This window comes from Mus caroli, unplaced genomic scaffold (genome assembly GCF_978045245.1).
Source record: "Mus caroli unplaced genomic scaffold, Mus_caroli_1 scaffold_15, whole genome shotgun sequence".
NCBI lineage: Eukaryota > Metazoa > Chordata > Mammalia > Rodentia > Muridae > Mus > Mus caroli.
The window spans coordinates 92165247-92187336 of NW_028227270.1; the positions used below are offsets into that span (position 1 = coordinate 92165247).

Consider the following 22090-nt stretch of genomic DNA (forward strand, 5'->3'; position numbering starts at 1 on the left):
GTGTGTGTTAACCACTTGAAATTATTTTTCATTTGGGCTGTGTGGGACAAACAGCCCACGGAGTCTTCAGGGACTTCTAAAAAAAAAAAACAAAAAACAAAAAAACAACTAGTCTTCAGTTACTCCAGACACCTCCCTCCTCTTGCCTTCAAATTTGCCTCTTTACAAAAGCTACTTTGCTGGCAGTTCAGTATGAATTTATTTTACAGCATATACAAGGTTTTCTTGTAGCTTGCAGAACAGATGATGTAGTTCCTGAGAAATGCAACCGAAGGCTCTTAAGCTGAGCGGGGGTGGGGGGGGTGGGGGGGGACACACAGTAGGGCACTCACTACGTTGATTGGCAGTTGAAGTGGCAGTTGGTGTGGAGTCGTCGCTGCCACGGGTACTCTTATCTTTCCTGGCCACACCCCTGGGCCCAGGAGGCAGCTCTGAACAGATGGTGAGTCTCCGGTGCCAGGTGTGCAGCGCGCCCTGCGCTGTGTGAGGCACAGGGCTCTTTGGTCCTTGCCGCACCCCACCCATCCTATGCCCGTGAGCGCCCCCAGCGCAATGTGTGTCTCGGTGCTGTCCGCACGCGCGGTTAGTCGAAGGTGAAAGGCTGGGGAAAAAGGAACCCTAGTGCCAGGCAGAACCCGCCACCCGGCCAGCTGCTCGTGGCGAGCACGTTCCTCCCCTCCTCTGACTCCCATCATTTGGCAGCCACCCCGATCGCCTGCTCGCCCCTCTGCAGCAGCGCACGCGCCTTCGCACTTGCTCCCCTCCCTCTTCTCTTTTCTGACACTTCGTGGCTTCCATGGACCACTCTCCAGCGGGATGCCCTTGGTCCCTGTCCGTCTCTTAGCCTTCAGGATGGCTCTCCTCGTTCCCTAATATTTGGGGGAACTCTAGGCGGTTTTTTTTTTTCCATAATCGTAATCATTTGCTTGCCTCCTGGGACTCCAAACTGTAATTGCTTTTACGTGTCTGTGGTCTCGAGGACAAGGAATCCACTGAGAGATGGTTTGGGGGTGCTGGGGTGGGGAGAGGATGCTCTATTCAGATTCCGAGTACTGTTTGCGGGATGGGGGCTGCAAGGAGGAAAGTGCGCTCAGCCTTTCCTTTATCCACCCTCTCCCCGTCGCCCTCGGCAAGGGCTTTGGGGCGCCTTCGAGGTCCTCTGTGGACACACAAACACCTCAATCTTCCTGATCAGGCTAGAGCCTGGAGGTGGGGAACTATCTGGTTCCTTCGTTCTGCCCCTGGGAAGAAGCCCTGGCCGCTGTGCGTGCACTGCCCCTCCCGCAGTCACAGTGAGAGCTGAAGCGTGAGTCCCAGACTGATGCAGATGGCACGCTATTTAGTCCAGGAGAGACTCACAGAGGGTAAGGGGCTGCTGGGCACCCGAGTGCACCCAGGGAACCAAATGGCTGTCGGTTCCGGTCAGTGGCGGAACTGGGCCCCAGCGGCTAGGTCCAGGCTGGAATCGGGGGAGGGGTGCGAAGGGGAGGGGCTTGGCGAGATCCCCCTCCTGGAGTAGCTGCTCCAGCTGCCACTTGAAAGGAGGCCACGGTGCTGGAATGGGTTGGGGGGGCAGGGGGCGTCACCAGCCCATTCCTGACCGTAAACCTCCTCAGAAGGCAGTAGTGAAACGCCGCTGCGAGCGTCGCCCGAGCCACGTTTACAGTAGGAAAGACTTTCCTCCGAAAAGCACCACCGGAGTCGAATGCAATTTAGCTCCTCCCAGTAAGAGTCACAGAGAGGCAAGGCGAGGCGGGTGCACCGGGAGTCCCAGGCGAGCTTGGGCAGGACCCCTGTTTCTGAGCTCCACGGGGCGTGCCGGGCCACGGAAACCATTTCTTTTCAGGAGCAGGGGTGGCCTTTGGGACTCCTATGGTCATGCGCCGTGTGTTTCTGCCGCCGCCGAAGCAGAGCGCGCAGCTGGCGGAGAAACCGCATTCTCGCTCCTACCCGCCCGAGGGAGGTGACCCGTGACCTCCCGAGTGAGGTTACCAGATCCGCTAGGGGCGTCTCGGCTTCCCCAGCCATGGGGGTTGGGGAGGTGGGAGGTGGGCTGGAGAGGTCGGACGAGCGAACAGGGGGGCAGCAATCGGTTACCCTAAACTTTGTCTTACGGGGAATGGGGGGATGCCCAGAATTCACCAGCACACCCACTGGTCCTTTAAATCCGGAGAAGTGTTGGGGGTTCACTGGTTCAGGAGACCAGGAAGGGACGGTTGGATCTTCCCCCACGTTTTCCCACGTCGCTGCATGCTCAGGCAGGCTCAGCGCTGCCACCTGGCGGCTGCCTCTCCCGGATTGGGAGGAGCTGTCTGCACGCACCAGTTCCACAGATCTTGAAGGGTGTGCCAGGCCTCTATCTGGGGAAAGAGGGCAGAAGCTCCAGTTAATGCTTCCTATCTATGTGGCCCGTGCAGACACACTTGTTTTCTGCTTGTTGGCGTTGAACGGTATGGATATAAAGAGCTGACTTGAGCCTGCTGGTTATGAGGGGTGAGAAAGTGGTGAAATTATTAGAAATATATGTTTCTTATCTCTGTGTGTTCTCACAGTCGAATATAAATGACAGCTTTCATTTATCCTGCTTTATATTTTTCGAATAAGAATTCAACACACTGGTCTGGAGAGATAACTCAGCCCTTGATAAAGGCTAAGGCTGACAACCAAAACCTGAAAAAAAAAATACTGTTTCAATACAGCCCCCCTTTCCTAGTCCAGTTTCAATACAACTTCCTCAGCACCAAGAATGGAGTAGTGCAAGGGATTGGGGGGGGGGGGGGAGCAAAATCAGCCCCAGTGAAGGGTGGACCTGAAAACAGGGCTGATGGCATTCAGTTTCCCAGAGCACTTCCAGTCAACGAAATTAACAAGAAGGCTTCCTCCACCTCTGTTTATTTGAACTGAATGTTCAAAGCCAGAGGGGCTCACACACTCAGTTTCTACAGCCAAAGCAAAGCATGATTCTTGGAAAATAGTGCCAAGCCAGACTCGTGAAACTAATTTCCATGCAGGTTTTCCTCCCTCTATGCTATAGGGACACATTAAGAAGTCGAGGTAAACCTTCATCCATACCCCATCCACACCATTCTGTAGCAGTGAGGTTTTATGTTGTGCAGGTGTGTAGGGGCAGGAGGAATGCATTAGCAGATATTACCCTCTCATGTCCAATGGATTGCATTTAATGGAATAAAATAAATATCTGCCTTAATTCAAGACATGAAAGATCTAATATCATTTCCAATAAAGACCATTAGTTGATGATTCTAAGGCAGGACTTGTTTGCAAAACAATCTTGGCTCTCTGTTCATAGAACTACAAGGGGAGCAGAGGGAAAGAGCACTGGGCACTGACTTACTAGGGGCCACCAAACAGCTAGTATCTGGGGGGAATGGGGAGGTCTCTGATGGAGAACTGATTACAAAGCTTAGGACATTAGGTAATGAGTCCCAGAAATCTTAATATCATGATTTGGTATTAAGTCCAGTACATTCTGGTGTATATGTACTTTAATCAAAAGCCATTTTTCACATGTTTTGTCACGTTTCCATGCTCTAAGAACAAAAACAGTCACACTTCAATAAGTCCAAACTATCAGGTATAAACTCTACAGGATAACATTGTACAATGGTGTAATTAGGTCAACGGATGCTACCAACACATATTTTACCAGGTCTAAGAGAAACATAGACACAGGGGGTGCATCTCATAGTCAGAGGGACAAGGAAGACCTTTTACAGCTCGTGAGTTGGCTCAGCCGGCACAGGCCCCTCTAGGCCAAACCTGAGAATCTGAGTTCAATCCCCTGTACCTGGATAGTGGAAAGAGAGCACTGGCCCACAAAATGTCCTCTGACCTCCATTTATGCACAGTGCCAAGCAGTGGACTCGCATACAAAAATTAATTAACTTAAAATAGTTTATCCCCCTTTCCTTAAAGGCCTTTTGTCCTTTGATGGCATATACTATTACAGTACATCTTAAAAGTCTGTTGGGTTTTCTGAAATGCATCTAACAAGAAAAATCAGGGCAGGAACTACTTTTTTGATATGCTTTTTAAATTAAATCTGTGCATTAAGCATGAGTGTAACTATGAGGGGTGATTTACACCACTGGAAATACCACCAATTACACCAACACTCATATTTGCCAAATCATCCAACATTATTGAATACAGATTGTACAAGGAATACATCTCCTTATTTTTGTCATAATAAAAACATTGATTTTGTAGACAATAGACCTTTTAGGATAACCCAGATGCCATTTTGATGGCATCTTAAGAAGGTACATCTGTGGGTACCAGGAAAAAAAAAAAAAACATAATGCCTTGCAAAACACTTTTCTTGGTGGAAGATTTTTTTCTTGAGGGAGTGCATACTATTTTAGGATTTCCTCCTCTGGGAATTAAAAAAGGGCTGTGATGGGTAGCAAATGGTCAAAAAGAAAATAATTACTTGCTTTTTACCCACAAAACATTCTTGCCTGCAGTTGATCTTAGAGACCCAGTCAGCTGTCTCCATAGGGTATTCTTTCCAGTAAATGTCTAATTCTTGACACTCTCGGCCTCCTTCCAGCCTACATACTCTGAAAGTGTGACAAGGTAAATGGAAATATACCACCCAGCACTACTGTGCTCTCAATCAAGAGCTGGCTCTAAGTTGGCCTCCTCTGTTACTAGCCTGAGGGAAATCAGTTTATCATCGTATTAAGAAAGGTGAGTTTTTACTAGAATCCCAGTGCTCAGATCTTGGGAAAAGGGTGCTTTGTGTAACTAAGTTGTTCTATATTCTAAATATTCTCTGCACGTGTTTGCTCTTTGAGACAAGGACTTGGGTAGCTGGGGCTGTCCTGGAATTCCTTTTTTTTTTTTTTTTTTTTTTGGTTTTTCTAGACAGAGTTTCTCTGTATAACCCTGGCTGTCCTGGAACTCACTTTGTAGACTAGGCTGGCCTCGAACTCAGAAATCCACCTGCCTCTGCCTCCAAAGTGCTGGGATTATAGGTGTGCGCCACCACCGCCAGGCTTGTCCTGGAATTCTTAAGCATCAGCGGATGATCTTGAACTCCTGATCTTCCTGAAGGCACCTCCCAAGTACTGAGATAACAAACGGGGACCACCAAAGGGGCTTTCGATTACGTTTCACCACTGGTGACCACCTCCCACCTTAGTCTCTTGAACATCATGCTGCTCTTACTAGAAGTGGCATTTGCATTAGGAAGAACTCGGAAGGCATGTTAGAATACAGAGGGCTCAGGGCACACATCAGTGGTTTATAATCACACACTCACCGGTCACTAACACAAGCCCTCTATAAAGCTCACGGGGTTTCCAAAGCACAGAAGAGGAGGACAATGAGACCCAGAGGTCAGGAGAAGGACTTGAGATAGGTCCAGCAGCCCACTCCCCTTTGCCACCCCTTTCTCTTCTTGGTCTTTTAGGCCCAATTGCTTCAAGTAGCACAGCACACGGGAGAAAATGGGTAAGAAACAGAGGGGGGGAGGAGAGCAGATAGCGAACCCATCTATCCTTTGGATATTGTGCAAAACAAACATTTAGAAAGGGAAGTCAATCCCATCCTGTATTCACCATGATCGCCCTATACAGAAATCACACAAAGTCTCTTATTGAGGTAATTATGGGCCACTGCCTTAGCGTTCCACAGAAAATCTTGTTTGGCCTACCCAGGATTTATAGGGGAACTGAAATCATTAAATAACTAGTTAACCTCTGTTTGGCAAAAAGAGTAAGTAATTACTGGAAAAGGGAGAAAGAAAATAAAAAAAAAAAAAAACCCTGCCTTTCACAAACAGCACAGATAGCATCCTGAAGGGATTTACACAATACACCAACGTCTGTTCTGTACCTAGAGTTGTTAAAATAATTGTGATGACAGGTGTCTAGGTACCACTTTCTTAATGGTTTTCAATATCCATTGATTTATTATTGTGGCTCCCCCCACTTACATCTCTAGCTCTAAGAAGGAGCTAAGAAAAGAGATTTTGCACCAAAGGCTGATGCTTTATTCCTGGGCTGAAAAGAACTAATAAAAATAATCACTCGGCTTTTAAGCAGAAAGCTTCCATTTACAGTATTTCACCCTTACCCCCCCTTCAAGCCCCTTGTTATCTAACATAATGGCTAGAATACATTTCCGTCTCTCCCCTTAATAACTTCATGCATTAACATCCTCTTCACACACGCGCGTGCGCGCGCGCGTGCACGCACGCGCGCACACACACACACACACACAGAGGCAAACGCGCGCGCACCCAGCAAAAGGCGGGGGTGGGGGGGAAGAGGCAGCAGAAATCTCAGCTGTACTTCTAGCCCTTTTAAAAAGTTTGCTCTGTAAATTGGAATGAGGTCAGATTTGGAGCTTCTCATTGCACGCGGAGATTATTATTGCATCGGGTTCCAAGCCAATGGGAAGGACGGGGGAGGGGCTTGGCACGAGGAAGCGTTAGTTACAGCGGCTGATTGGCTGTCTGCGAAAGGATAAAGAAGCGCGAGGCGGAATTGGGGTCTGCTCTAAGCTGCAGCCTGAGAAACAGAGTGAGGGGAAGAGGGCCGTCTCCCTCCCGGTTTCCAGTTCTTGCACGCTGTTTCTTAGAGAGTCTGCAGTGGGGGGAACTCTGCCGGTAACCAGCTCCCCTTCTTGCAGGAGGGAGGGAGAAACATACATTTATTCATGCCGGTCTGTTGCATGCAAGCTTCTTGGCTTCCTACCTTGCAACAAAATAATTGCACCAACTCCTCAGCGCCGATTCCGCCCACAGAGTCCCGGAGCCAGAGTCGCTTTGGCTTTGCACTGCAGGAAAGGGACTTAGGCGCTAGAGACGATGTCGCTTTCCTGAGCTACCGCGAGCTCTCGTGAACTGCAATCGACTGCTTCAGGGAAAGGGGTGGGGGAAAGACTTGCCCCGGAGGCGGCGAGAAACTTGCGTTTGGAAGAGACTCCGGCTACCAACGTTTGGAGAAACTCCTCGCCGCGGCCGACTCCAGCCTCGGTGCCCGCAGGGAGCACTTCAGCGGTGAGGGAGGACGGAGGGCCTCGGGGACTCTAGGTTGGCGGCGGGAGGCAGCCGCCCCTGGCCCGCACGCCGCTCAGGGGACCCTGGTCTCCGCCCCGGGGAGCCCGCAGGGCCCGGCGACCGCGCCGCGAGCGTGTGAGCGCGCGTGGGCGCCCGGCAAGCCGGGGCCATGGTACAACAGACCAACAACGCGGAGAACACGGAGGCTCTGCTGGCCGGGGAGAGCTCGGACTCGGGCGCCGGCCTGGAGCTGGGCATCGCGTCCTCCCCGACGCCTGGCTCCACCGCGTCGACGGGCGGCAAGGCGGACGACCCCAGCTGGTGCAAGACGCCCAGTGGCCACATCAAGCGGCCCATGAACGCCTTTATGGTGTGGTCGCAGATCGAGCGGCGCAAGATCATGGAGCAGTCGCCCGACATGCACAACGCCGAGATCTCCAAGCGGCTGGGCAAACGCTGGAAGCTGCTCAAGGACAGCGACAAGATTCCGTTCATCCAGGAGGCGGAGCGGCTGCGCCTCAAGCACATGGCTGACTACCCTGACTACAAGTACCGGCCGCGAAAGAAGGTGAAGTCGGGCAACGCGGGCGCGGGATCGGCGGCCACAGCCAAGCCAGGGGAGAAGGGCGACAAGGTCGCGGGCAGCAGCGGCCACGCGGGAAGCAGCCACGCGGGGGGTGGCGCGGGCGGCAGCTCCAAGCCCGCGCCCAAGAAGAGCTGTGGCCCAAAGGTGGCGGGCAGCTCGGTCGGCAAGCCCCACGCTAAGCTGGTCCCTGCGGGCAGCGGCAAGGCGGCTGCATCGTTCTCTCCGGAGCAAGCTGCCCTGCTGCCCCTGGGGGAGCCCACGGCCGTCTACAAGGTGCGGACTCCCAGCGCGGCCACTCCGGCCGCCTCCTCCTCGCCGTCCAGTGCGCTGGCCACCCCAGCCAAACACCCTGCCGACAAGAAAGTGAAGCGCGTCTACCTGTTTGGAAGCCTGGGCGCTTCGGCGTCTCCCGTCGGGGGCCTGGGAGCGAGCGCCGACCCCAGCGATCCACTGGGGCTGTACGAAGATGGAGGCCCGGGATGCTCGCCCGATGGCCGGAGTCTGAGCGGCCGCAGCAGCGCAGCATCATCGCCAACCGCCAGCCGATCGCCCGCTGACCACCGCGGCTACGCCAGCCTACGCGCAGCCTCGCCCGCCCCGTCCAGCGCGCCCTCGCACGCGTCCTCCTCTCTCTCCTCGTCCTCTTCCTCCTCCTCGGGCTCTTCGTCGTCCGACGAGGAGTTCGAAGATGACCTGCTCGACCTGAACCCCAGCTCAAACTTTGAGAGCATGTCCCTGGGCAGTTTCAGCTCCTCATCGGCGCTCGATCGGGACCTGGATTTTAACTTAGAACCCGGCTCAGGCTCCCACTTCGAATTCCCGGACTATTGCACGCCGGAGGTGAGCGAGATGATCTCGGGAGATTGGCTGGAGTCCAGCATCTCCAACCTGGTCTTCACCTACTGAAGGGAGCGCGGGCCGGGGAGAAGGAGGGCCAAGAGGCAGGAGAGGAGAGAGGGAAAAAAGAAAACAAAAAAACAAACAAAAAAAAAACAGAAAAAAATGTTAAAAAGAAGAAGAAAGAAAGAAAGAAACAGAAAAAATGAGTTAAAAAGAATAGATGGAGAGTGGAAGGAGAAAGGGGAAAAGAAAAGGAAGAAAAAGTGCATAGAGCTGGCCTGGACCACGTCCCGCCGTTGGAGAAGGAGCGCGGGGGCGTAGTGGACCCGCGCTCCCATCCCCCACTCTCAGGGCTGGGGACTCGAAGGAGGCGGAGAGTAGACGGGGGCGACCTTTTTTTGTTGTTGTTATTGATGTTGGTGGTGGCTAAAAAAGCTACTTCGAGTTTCCTCCCCAATTTTGCTTGAAGAGACTCCCCCCCCCACACACACACACCCTTCCAACGAGCTTCCGGACTTGGTTGCACCCCCAGCAAGAAAAGAAGCCAAGCAAAGCTTCTAAAGACCGAAGGAATCTTTCCCCCACCCCCACCCCCTCGCCTCGGTGATTTCTTGTTTGATTTTGCCTCTTGGTCAAGAAAGGAGGGGGAAAATCCAGCGTGCCCCATCTCCTACCCACCCCCTCTTTGTATTCTCTTTGTATTTTTCCCCTTCTTAAAATTTCTTTTTCTGCAATGAAGACAGAAAGAAGGCTCTGGGGTGATGCGTTTGGCCGTGGCATTTGTGTTGAGCTTAGGGGAGTATTGGCATGGAGAAACTCCACGCTGGCGAAGTCCCGGGCTGGGCTTTCTCCTCCTCCCCCCACCTTTTTTCCCCCTTGTCCCTACAGCTGGAGATGTGATGGGAGTAGCAGGCCAGCCTCGGAAATGGACATGGGGACCTCGTGGAAGCCACAGCAACCTGGTTGGGGATGCAGAAGGACCCGGAGCACAGAGGGCGTTGGGGTTCCCGGGCCTCCGCCTGGGGTCTGTGCAAAAATAAAGAATTAAAAAAAAAAAATCAGAGAGGTGAGGCTACCCAGAGCCAGCGGGAGGACAGGAGACTGTGGGATGTGGTCCAGAGGCCGCGGAGTGGTATGGGGGGGAAAGAGATTTTTTTTCTTCTCTTAATGGGAATCGTGATGGTGTTGAGTTATTTCACTGGTGGGGTTAATATAGCATGTTATCCTGTCTATCTTTTGAAGATTTCTGTATAAGACTGTTGAGCAGTTTTTAAAATAGTGTAGGATAATATAAAAAGCGGATAGATGGCGCTATGTTTGATTCCTACAACGAACCGATCACCAGCTCCTTTTCATTTTTAACTCTTTAAAAGGATTCAAACGCAACTCAAATCTGTGCTGGACTTTTGAAAAACCACAATTCAGGACCAAATTTTTTCTCCGTGTGTGTTTATTCCTTATAGGTGTAATTGAGAAGACCCGTTTATTTTTACCCCCTCACGGACTCTCCATCTTTGTATTTTTTTTTTCCCTTGTAAATGTAATCAGATGCCATTTTATATGTGGACGTATTTATACTGGCCAAACAGTTTTCTTATTTTGTCCCCCCTTTTTTTCCCTTTTCATTTGCTTTCTTGTCTTTTGACCTCGTTTCTTTATCTTTTTTTATTTTCTTTCTTTTTCTTCGTTTTTTTTTTTTCTAGTGTTGTTACCCACGCCATTTTACGTCTCCTTCACTGAAGGGCTAGAGTTTTAACTTTTAATTTTTTATATTTAAATGTAGACTTTTGACACTTTTAAAAAACAAAAAATGACAAGAGAGATGAAAACGTTTGATTATTTTCTCAGTGTATTTTTGTAAAAAATATATAAAGGGGGTGTTAATCGGTGTAAATCGCTGTTTGGATTTCCTGATTTTATAATAGGGTGGCTGGTTAATATCTCACACAGTTTGAAAAATCAGCCCCTGGTTTCTCCATGTTTACACTTCAATCTGCAGGCTTCTTAAAGTGACAGTATCCCTTAACCTGCCACCGGTTTCCACCTTTCAACCCCCCTGTCTTATAAGGGGAGGAGAGTTCAGCCCAGCACCATAATGCTTTAAAAAAAAAAAAAACAGATTTTTTTTTTAAACGAATTGCTGTTCTGTCCAGAGGTTTTTAAAACTGGTGCATTCACAGCAAAAAGGGATTCTGTAGCTTTAACTTGTAAACCACATCTTTTTTGCACTTTTTTTTATAAAGCAAAAACGTGCCGTTTAAACCACTGGATCTATCTAAATGCCGATTTGAGTTCGCGACACAATGTACTGCGTTTTCATTCTTGTATTTGACTATTTAATCCTTTCTACTTGTCGCTAAATATAATTGTTTCAGTCCTATGGCATGGTGATAGCATATGTGTTCAGGTTTATAGCTGTTGTGTTTAAAGATTGAAAAAAGTGGAAAACATCTTTGTACATTTAAGTCTGTATTATAATAAGCAAAAAGATTGTGTGTATGTATGTTTACTATAACATGACAGGCACGAGGGCGCCTGCCTTTTAAGAGGCAGTTCCGTTAAGGGTTTTTGTTTTAAAACTCTTTTTTTTTCTTTCTTTTTTTATTTCTTTTTTTTTAACCATCCATCCTGTGCAATATGCCGTGTAGAATATTTGTCTTAAAATTCAAGGCCACAAAAAAAGCAAAAAAAAAAAAAACAAAAAAAAAAACAAAAAACAATATTTGGGGGAAGAGAAAAAGAAAAAAAAATCATGCCAGCTAATCCTGTCCGTCACTGCCTGTCAGGTTGTTCCTATATACCTTCTGTAAATAACTTTTTTTGAGAAGGAAATAAAATCAGCTGGAACTGAACCCTAAATCTTGACTTTTGTCATCCTTATTCCTGGGATCCCTCCTGTCACTGCAGGCTGCTGCTTTGCAGCTTCGCGGTGGCTTGGAAGCTAGTGCTGATTCAGTTAAGCCATCTTAATGGCAAACCCTAAGTTCCTCTTGGCCAGATTTGGCTGGCCTGACCCCGAGTGATGGCATTGGCCACGTGTGTGTCAACCTTCCCTCCGCACGCCAGCCTTCGAGGAATTCTCTGCATCTACTGTACATCAGCAGGCACCCTTTGTCTGGAAATTTCAAAGAGGGGGGAGGGGCAGGCTTCCCTGCTCTCTACCCAGCCGGTTAGCTGAACTTTTTTAAATGTATTTTTTGCTTTTGTGTCTCTAAGCCACCATCCCCTTTACACGCCAAGATTTGTTTTGCACAAACCAAGAACAAATGAGCCTGTTAAATTATTAGGTCTAGGAGAAAAGCCTTCCATAGTTATAAGATGGGGAAAAAAAACAAAACAAAAACAACTTAGGCTTGCTTTGTTGGGGGGAGGGGAGGAGTCCCCTTAAATGCAAAGGTCAGTAGGGTGTGGTGTAATCCAAGTGCTTGAGAGGCAGGCCAGGCTCAAGGATCCTGAGTTTAAGGCCTGAGTGGACTACTTGATTGAAACTCTGTTTCCAGAACTACCAAATTTACTATGGCCCTAAGCTGTTCATCTTATGCCCCGCCCAACATGGGCGTCGCTGTGAGTAAAATATAGCCTACCTGCTCACCACTGGAATGACAGGCCAAGTAGGAGAGTGTGTAGATTTTTATAAGCACCAGACACAGCATTAGTGAAGCCTGCATGCAGCTGGACAGTACTTCCTGTTTATTTTAGAGATCCACGGTCTCCATGGGCAAATAGAACTATCTTCCCTTCCCAAGGCTCATCTTCACAAATGTGTGCTTTCCATGTTTCCTAGTCTTTCCGCCCTGGAGAGAAAGGGTTAACACGCAGCACTTGGAAACAATCCATTCTGAGGGTCGGGACAGAAAGAAGACTTAAGGACCAGTACCCACAAGCATTTTTGCACAGTAAAAAAGCCATTTGCTAGGGGTTTGCTGTGATCAACTTACACTACATACTTGGATGAAGCTTTCAAGGGGGGGAAAAACTGAAAAAGCAATTCCCTCTCTAAATACTGTTCTAATATCATTTCTCCCTGAGACCTTGAAACAGTGTGGTGTACAGTTTTCTTCTTTAAAAGAGCTGTAGGAAAGAGTTGATATGCTTCTTTAATGGTTGATTATTATGGTGAGGATAATAGAGCATCTTAGGGTCTTGGAGAAGAAAGCCTTTGATAGTTACAAGACGGGTTGGGGGTGGGGACGACTTAGGCTTGCTTTGTTAGGTTTGGGGTGGGGGTTTCCCCTCAAATGCAAAGGTCAGTAGGGTGTGGTGTAATCCAAACACTTAGAGGCATGCCAGGCTGAAGGATCCTGACTTTAAGGCCATAGTGGACTACTTGAGACCCTGTTTCCAGAACAACAAAAGACCTTGTTCCTCCCCCCCCCCCAGATAAAAACATCGAAATCCTACTGTAAATGAATCCTGTATGAATCATTTTTAAGTGATGCATATTTTCGAATATGTTTGTATTTTTGTAGGCTCTTCTGCTACAGCCTTGTTTATTTTCCCCTGACTTTGCATGGGAAGAGCAAGCAGAGGCTTTCAAGTATTTTCTTTAAGAATCCTAAGGCTCAGGGTGAAAGTGGAGCTGTTCACTTAGCTAGCGTGCTAGAGGCCCTGGGTTCTGTTCCCAGGCCCCTGAAGAAAACAAGGAATTCTGGCACATCACCCCTTTCTCTTAAAGTGTTGATACCGCATGCTTCCTAGCAGGGGCGTGGCAGATGTGAACCACTGGGACTTACATGCCAGACTGTGCAAGGGAAAATAGATATTAGAAAACCACTTCATGGTGACTTTCAGATGGTGTGGCTCAGCAGAAAAGAGTGAGCTCCAGCTAGCTTTTCCCTCTTATTCTTAAGACACTGCTTCAGGCCCTGTGCTCAGTCAGCAATGTGGATTAGTGACACTTGTCACCATTGTCAGTTCCTAGCTGAATCCCCTGAAGAGCCATGAACATAAATAAATAAATAAATAAATAAATAAATAAATAAATAAATAAATAATAGGCAGCCCCCAGGCTCCTCTGGTGGGGTGAGTGCCTGCAGGGGGCTCAGGTTACTGCTGGCACTAGTCTGAGTAGGTATCCTAAGGAAAGAACAGAGTTGGAAGGCCAGCAACCACTCGGTTTATCTGCTGTATAGATAGGGTCAGAGTGCTTCATCATAAATCAACCACCGTTTGGTTGGTTGGTTTTGGGTTGGCAGGGTTTCTCTGTAAGGCCCTGGCCTAGAACTCTCTCAGTAGAGGGGGAGCGCCTTGAACGCAAGGATCTTCCCTTCTCTGGAAGTGAGTGCTGAGCCTGAAGATGTGCACAACACACCCTCTCATCTCGGATCTTAACCCACTGACCTAGAAGGTTTTGGATAGCAGGGCATGGTGGTGCTGTCCATTTAAAAAAGAATACTTCCAGAAAAACCTAAGACCCCCAAATCTGTTAGATTTCTCAAGGTGGAAGTTTTCTGTTATGTTTTTTCCTCCTTTTTTTTTTTAATGGATACTTTGAGTTGTTTTTAAGATTGATTTTATGAAAGTGTTTGCGTGTGGTATGCACATGTGCATACAAGGGGCCTCACAACAGCAAGGTGTCCTGTTGCCTGGAGCTGCAGTCACAGGCAGGTGAGCCACCTAACTCCATACCAGGAACTAAGTTCAGGTTCTCTGGAAGAACAGGAAGTAGTACCAACTGCCAGAGCCTCTCCAGCTTTCCTGTTGATTGTGGTTCACAGCCCTGGCCCCAGGACTATAAATACACCTCTGGCCTCTGATCTCTTGCGTTTCCCCCAGCCTCTCTGATTCATCCTAGAAAACAACCTGAAAATCCATGTCGTTTTTTTTTTTTCACCCTGCCCACCATTTGAAAGTCGGGGTGGGCAGCTTGTCTGCACTTTCACCCCACCCACCATTTGGAAGCTGAGTTGGGCAGATGGGGGTTGGGGGTGTGTGTGAACATCTTTTGATATCTGCATGGTGTTTCAGACGGCACTAACCATCATTATTATCCTTTGTCCAGGGTGAGGTACTCAGTTCTCATGCAGCTTGTCAAGACTCTGCACAAAATGGTGGTGGCTCTCTTCCTCCAATCTCCACCACCCACCATTGCGGCACAGCACGAAGCCTTTCTCGGGATGGTGGAGCCCAGGAGGCAGAGGCAGGTGAGTCTCTGTGAGTTCACAGCCAGTCTGCATAATGAGTTCCAGAATAGCTCAGACTACATAGAGCAGGACTAACCCTTTAATGCCTGTTTCTCCACACTTACTTTGTAGTGAGTTCTTGCATAAAACCTGTTCTTCAGCCGGGCGTGGTGGTGCACGCCTTTAATCCCAGCACTGAGTAGGCAGAGGCAGGTGGATTTCTGAGTTCGAGGCCAGCCTGGTCTACAGAGTGAGTTCCAGGACAGCCAGGGCTACACAGAGAAACCCTGTCTCAAAAAACAAAACAAAACAAAACCAAAAAAAAAAAAAAACAAAAAACAAAAAAACTGTTCTTCAAGCTTCCAAAATATATTCATTTCCCAAAATATTTGCATTTTGTGCTATCTTTGGCAAGTAGCGTTGAATTTAGTTAAAATAATCTCTGTCTGAATACTGGCTCTGAGGTAGGCTGGCTGGAGCACGGTGGTCAAGTTTCTTAGTCCCTTGGAGCCTCTGTTCTAAATCGTTCCGTAGAAGGCCACCTGACTGAGAAAGCGGTTGTGAGAATTGAGTGTGACCCCATATGTGGAACACATGCAGCAATGCCTGGCAGCAATCTGTGCTCATTAGGTACCAGCCCTTCACCTTGTGCGGCTGATTATAAAAAGGTAAAGGCTGTGCGAGCCAACCACAGTGCCAGCCACACAGAAATCAGACAGCACTAAATAACAATAAATATGCTGTCTGCTTCTCAAATCCTTAATATTAGTATGAATTGAGGACAAGGCTAGAGCTGGAGCCCAGTGGCTAAGTGCTCATGAAGCACACATGAGGCCATGAGGCCCTGGATTGGCCTCCCAGTATCAATCACAATAAGACAGACCTGGTGACGCCATGCCAGTACTGGGGAAGATAGCTCAAGGCTATCTTTGGTTAAATAGTAGGTCTGGGGGCAGCCTGGGCTTTGTGAGCTCCAGTCTGAAAACAAAAAGAATGGTTTGGGAGCGCGTGTGCGTGTGCGTGCGTGTGTGTGTGTGTGTGTGTGTGTGTGTGTGTGTGTGTGTGTTATTGGGAATTGAACCTTGAGTCTGGGACATGCTAGGTTCTCTTCCACGGATCTAAGTCCCAGCCAGAATTCTTTTTATTTTTTTAATATATTTTTAAATTATTGTTAGTGAATTTCATGCAAGTATACAATGTAGGTTTTGATCAAATCCATCCCCTACACTCCCCCCACCCCACCCCTGCCCGCCGCCTCCTAGCCAGGACTCTTTAAAAGAGCAGAACCAGACCACAGTCTTAAGTTCTCCATATAGTCTCAGTGCAAACCAAAGGGAAAATGACTACCCTCACAGTGTGTTAGCATGATCTCAGTAAGTATACAGGCAAAAGACTGATACCACCCTTTTTACAAGGAGACGTGGAGATGATTCAGTAATAAACCTGAGATCATAGAATCAGAAGGGGAAGAAGGGTGGGGCTGTGGCTCAGTGGTAGGATGCTTGCCCTAACATGTATGAGACCCTGGGTTGGAGCCCCAGCACTCAACTTCATTAATTAGGAAAGAAGAGGGAGGGGGCCCTGGAATCTTATTTCCTGAGCCCAAGAATGAACTTAGATCCAGTGTCTCTCCAAGTGTGGTGGCACATCATTCAGAAGACAAAAAGAGGAGGATTGCTTGGCGATCAAGTTTAAGGCCAGGCTGGCCTACAAAGTGTATTCCGGGACAGTGAGAACTGTTACATAATGAGACAATGAGACTCTCTGTCTCTAGAAAACAAAAGCAAGTCAGGAGCTGGTGGGCCATGCATGCCTTTCATCCCTGCACTTAGGAAGCAGAGACAGGTAAATCTCTGAGTTCCAAGCCAGCCTGGTTTACAGAGTGAGTGCTAGACCAGCCAAGGCTACATAGAGTGATGCTGTCTTGAAAAACAAAACAAAACAAAACAAAACAAAACAAAACAAAACAAAACAAAACAAAACAAAACAAAACAGAAAGAAAGAAAGAAAGAAAGGAGAAAAGGAAGGAAAGGAAATGAAACAAAAATGAAAATTAATAATAATAACTCAGAGACAGGTAAATCTCTGAGTTCCAAGCCAGCCTGGTTTACAGAGTGAGTGCTAGACCAGCCAAGGCTACACAGAGAAACACTGTCTTGTAAAACAAGACAAAACAAAAAAGAAAGAAAAAAAAAAGAGAAAAGGAAGGAAAGGAAATGAAACAAAAATGAAAATTAATTAAAAAACAACAACAACAAAAACAATCAAAATAGGTGTCCCCGTTTGAGTACTAGATAAGCATAGGTGTGAGTACTTGTTTTGTTTTGTTTTGTTTTGTTTTTCAAGACAGCGTTACTCTATGTAGCCTTGGCTGGTCTAGCACTCACTCTGTAAACCTATGCCTTCTCTAGTACCCAAACCTTGAGTACTAGAGAAGTAAGGCCTTGAGTCTTTGGTAAAGATTGGCCATCGCCTCAACCCCCCACATCTTTCCTTCAGCTCTGATCCATTTCCCCAAGGCTGTCTTGTACATCTCAGTTTGAAGTGCAAGCTTAAGTAATTTGTGTGTGTGTGTGGATACATATTAGTTGAACAAATGTGTGTTAAAATATGAATGCACGGTCTTCATTTCAGGAGTCAGCAAGGCAGAAGAGAATTGAAATGATCTAGCTATCAGTAGTGGATCTTCTGCTCTGTCATTCAAAAGGTTGGGTGGGTGACCACGCTGCTGGTTATTCAGAATGCCTTCACACAGAGGCTCTAGGCTACCCATCCTATCCTAATGAGATTGGCCGTTGCTACAGTTAACTTGAAGGGTTTTATGGTTTCCTGCATGTGTTGTTTTCCTGCTTAATGTTAAAAAGAAGAAGAAAAAGCTCACGTCACTAAACTGAATTTCCCAGGGGGCTTTTGTATCTTCTGCAGTCTGGCTTATGCCTTGGTTATGATGAGATATCTCTTATGTGTGGATATCTGTAGATACAGGTGATAACAAATTTAACCCATTTTCTTTGCTTCTGACAGTTTCAAGACAGTTGGTTTAATGGAGTCCTGACAACATGCCAGGCACAAGTCAAGTCGTGGCATGAGCTTTGCAACCAGAGCCTTTCCTTCAACCTGCAGACTTTGTGGTAAAGGCCAAAGTTACAACTCATTTATACACCACCTTGTTTTGAACCGCCCCTAAGGCACTCCAGTGACAAGACATCGACATCTGATTGGAAGGTTTTGGGTTTTATTTTTAATGACTTGGAAAGAAGGAACAAATGAAGTATAATTTACTCAGCCCTCTTGCTTCTTTAGTTATTTTCAATACAATTATTTCTCTATTTCCTGCTCCAGCATGGAGTTTGGAGGGAGGGAGGGAGGGAGGGAGGGAGGGAGGGACGGAGGGAAGGAGGGAGGGAGGGAAGGAGAGAGGAAGGAAGAGAGGGAAATGGAAGCCCTGTCTGGCAGCTTTAGCAGGCTCCTTCTGTAGTGAATGCACAGTATGTGGTGGTGGCATCCAAGTTAAGGAGCAGGCAACTGCTTTTCTAAGAGTCAAGCAGCCTGTGCCGGCTTAAAGGATCAATTAAGTCCTGTTGTCTGTGTGGTTAATTGTCACCTTCTTACCAGTGGCTGTCCTAACTCCCTCAGCTCTGGCACCTAAAACCTGTGAAAATAGTTTCCTGCAACTCTTCGTCCCCCTCCTGCGCCTCTCACTTTCTCACCCCCCCCCCCCTTTCCCACACTCCCTATGTGGGCCTTTTATCTCTCCTGTTTGCCATTCCCCGGAGAAGGCAGACTTTGAATAATTTATCTGAAGTTCCTGGGAAGTTGTGGGGCTGTAGTCTCAAAACACACAGCACTTTGTTCCTCCCCCAGACAGAAAGGCCAGAAGTCTGTCTTTGACCTAGCCCCTCCTCAGTGAATCCAGGAAATGAAGTAGGTTACTAAAGCCATGGAAAGTCCTCTGTGTTTCTCAAATAGTTTAGCCAAAGAGTATTCCCAAATCGTTTCTTTTAAGGTATTGGGGTAGTGGGGGGTCATGGTGCAGATGGTAGTACTGCCTGCAATCTGAACACTCAGGATATGGAGGTAGAAGGGTTGAGTTCAAGGCCAGCCTCTGCTATGTAGGAAATTTGAGGCTTAGCTGGGCTACAAGAAGACACTTTGTCTTAAAATGATGAAAAACAAGGCCTAAAGAGTACTTGCTGTTCTTTCAGAGACTGCAGTTCAGTTTTCTATATTCACATGGTGGGGCTCACAACCACCACACTAACTTCGGTTAATTTCAGGTCCAAGGGACCCATGTGCTCTTTGGGCCTCTGTTAATACCTGCATACACATAACACACACACACACACAAAGATACACACATAAGTTTTTAAAAATGATTTTTTTTAAAAAAGCAAGAAAGAAAAATTGTGAGGGAAGAGAATAATTGGAAGTGAACATTATCAAAATATCCATGTGCAAAATATCCATTGTATAAGACAGTAGTCATGATGACTACTATTTAATACAATTTATACACTAGAAGCCAGATAGCAAGCCAGGGATAGTGGTGCATAGTTTTAATCCCAGTACTTCAGAAGCACGTAAATCTCTGTGAGTTCAAGGCCAGCCTGGTCTACATAGTAAGTTCCAGGATAACCAGAGCAAAGAGTGGGGAAAAAAAAAAGATACTGACCTGAGTCTTTTACTGTAAACAAACACAAGATGGATAAGCAAGTCAAAGAAACACTAGCTAAAAAGATTTCCACATTCACTCTTACAATGTGTCATTTTATAGTCTTCTTTTCAGAGGTATAGGAATCTCTTTTTCGCCTGGTGTTGGTGGCACATGCCTTTAATCCCAGCACTAGGGAGGCAGAGACAGGCGGATTTCTGAGTTCGAGGCCAGCCTGGTCTACAGAGTGAGTTCCAGGACAGCCAGGGCTACACAGAGAAACCCTGTCTCGAAAAACCAAAAAAAAAAAAAACAAAAACAAAAACAAAAGGAATCTCTTTTTCTCTTCAGCCACCGGAAGTGGAGAGTTGCTGGATCTCAAAATGACTGATTAGACCACATTCCACCCTGAAGATTTATTTCCAGGTGTTAAAAACAACACATGCTAAGGACAAAACTGGGAGCCTTGTCTCAAGGACCTATAGTTAAAAGTTAAACCAAATTTGGAACCTGATTTGTTGTTCTAACAGGGTCGTATATTTCTCAGGCTATCTCGGGACTTGCTATACAGCCAAGAATTTCCCCCACCTCCCACGTGCTGAGACAGCAGCAGACATTCATTCGCTACCATGCCCAGCTGATGTGGCACTGGAGATCAAACCCAGGCAAGTTGTCTACCAACTGAGCCTCATCTCCAGGCCCAGAGACAATTATTTTATTCTTCAGAGAAAGTGAATCGATTGTTCCAACATGCTGCAAGTCAAGGCATCTGCAAAGCATGCTGGGTGATATTTCCATCTAGAGTATATAATGGCATATATGAATCAAAAAGAAGAATGACTATAGAAATAGCTTTGCTATTAGCCTGGAGACAAAGAAGAGGGATTTCAATGCTACTGAAATGAATGAATATGAGGACCAAGATCCACACTCTTTGGTCTTTTTACTTTTCTTCTTCTTCCATTACAACTCACCAGTTCTGAAAGAATGATTCTCATTTAGGTATCAATGACTTCACTCTTACTAAGTTCTGTGATGTCAAGGCAGAGATCTGCTCAAATCACTTGAAATCATGGTGCTTCCTTGCAAGGAAAGTAGTAAGTATGGGGAAATGGAGATGTCACGGGACTCCAGGGGAAAACAGCTTTTGAGGTCCTCACAATTATCATGAGCACATAGAGCAGATGTTCACTTAGCATCAAGATGTTGTAGAGACTGCTACTCAGGCATTCTTTTAGTTTTCATATGTATCTCGAGCTCTTCCATGTTTTACCTTCGGGGTCCCAGTTAAGACAGCTATACCTGCCCAGTTAACTCACCCATCACTTGCCTGGTAATGAACTAGCTTCTTCTGGTGGATTTCCTGCCCACTTCTGGGCCAACCATGGGCGTCTACCCACTAATCAATTGAGTACACTCTTTACTTCACTCATTGCTTTTGCTTTTGGAGTTCAATGACCCCACTGTGTTTCCATCCCTTCTTTGGTCTCCATATAGTAAGAAGACCTGAGACCCTAGAGGCAGCCTTGTTTCCTCTTGTGCTGCCCACGGTGTCTTCAAACACAGTAGCTCTCTCTTTACTGGATGAACGTATCCTTTTTCCTGCGGCCCTACTTTTGGCACTAAGGTCTTGAGATAAACAGCAGGAATAAATATACCACATTCTAACACAAGTTGCCAAGGCTTTAGAGATGAGCACTGTACTAGATCATCCAGGACACAACATCCAACCACAATCAGGATTTGCTTTGCTAATCCTTCCCCAGTTCAGGTAAACCTAAGACTAGACCAAGGGAGGGAACTGAGTCCACTAGTCCCAGGCTGAGCCCCTGGTCCTATGCTGACATCAACTGATTGGAGTGTCTGAAGAGAACCCTACAAGACAGCTGTTCATAGAGATCAGAATCTACAAGAAGAGAGGCTGATGTTTGGATCCAGTCATTTGCTTGGGAAACTGCATTGTCCTGCCTGAGGTGCTGGGGAAGGGGAGGTCAGCTGACAGGGAGGTTGTAGACAGACTTTGACTGTTCAATACAAGTCTCAGTAGATCAAGAGCAACTTGGTAAAAATCTAAGACACGCGGGAAGGCTGTGGAGGAGAAATGAGGGATGCAGACATCAGAACAGCAAGAAAGTATTCAATATGGAATCTTCTTGAGAAAGAATGAAGCTCTCAGAATGACTCACACGGGTGACTTGAGAAGATCACATATCAGTGGCCAGGAGGTGTTTACTCAATCCACAGTGACAGCCAGAACTGAATTAAGTAGAGAGATAGCTGTGCTGCCTGCCCCCCTGCTTGCCTTCTGGAAACACAATGAAGAAGTTAAGCTTTGGAATTTGGTGGGAGAGGGTGTCATTCCACTCCAACCAATTGAAATTGATTAAGGAAGAGAGTCACATTTTGGGTTTTTGTTGTTGTTGTTGTTGTTGGTTTTTCGAGACAGGATTTCTCTGTGTAGCCCTGGCTGTCCTGGAACTCACTTTGTAGACCAGGCTGGCCTCGAACTCAGAAATCTGCATGCCTCTGCCTCCCTAGTGCTGGGATTAAACGGGTGCGCCACCACGCCCAGTGAGAGTCACATTTGAAAGTTTATTCTAAAAAAAATGTTTATTCTAATTCTCTCTCTCTCTGTGTATGTATGTATGTGTGTGTGTGTGTGTGTGTGTGTGTGTGTGTGTGTGTGTTAGTGAAAACTGAACCCAGGATAAGGTTTGGATTTTCTTTTATAATTAAAACATGTTTTTTATTTTATGTGTATGGGCATTTTGCCTGCGTATGTGTCTGCTCGCTGCGTTCATGATACACCTGAGAACTGCCAAGAGCATCATCAGATTCCCCAGAACTGGAGTTTCAGATGC

General features: G+C 47.1%; 1 protein-coding gene and 1 non-coding gene across 3 annotated transcripts; both read left to right on the plus strand.

Annotated features, from left to right (window-relative positions):
- The first annotated feature begins 305 nt into the window (after positions 1-305).
- LOC110308393 (SRY-box transcription factor 4) lies at positions 306-17849 on the plus strand. Of its 2 annotated transcripts, none has more exons than XR_015045351.1 (3): positions 306-442; positions 14458-14599; positions 17603-17849. It is a non-coding gene; the product is annotated as an SRY-box transcription factor 4 (transcript). The 2 variants fall into 2 exon arrangements; XR_015045352.1 differs by lacking the exon at positions 306-442 and adding an exon at positions 1192-1364.
- Positions 6501-11076, plus strand: Sox4 (SRY-box transcription factor 4). The gene has a single exon (XM_085831199.1). The coding sequence runs from the start codon at positions 7200-7202 to the stop codon at positions 8520-8522; it is 1323 nt and encodes a 440-aa protein (XP_085687325.1). The 5' UTR covers positions 6501-7199; the 3' UTR covers positions 8523-11076.
- Positions 17850-22090: the final 4241 nt, after the last annotated feature.

Bases quoted from the DNA above. Each gene is read 5' to 3' on its own strand.
- Sox4 (XM_085831199.1), top strand. From the start codon at position 7,200: ATGGTACAACAGACCAACAACGCGGAGAACACGGAGGCTCTGCTGGCC.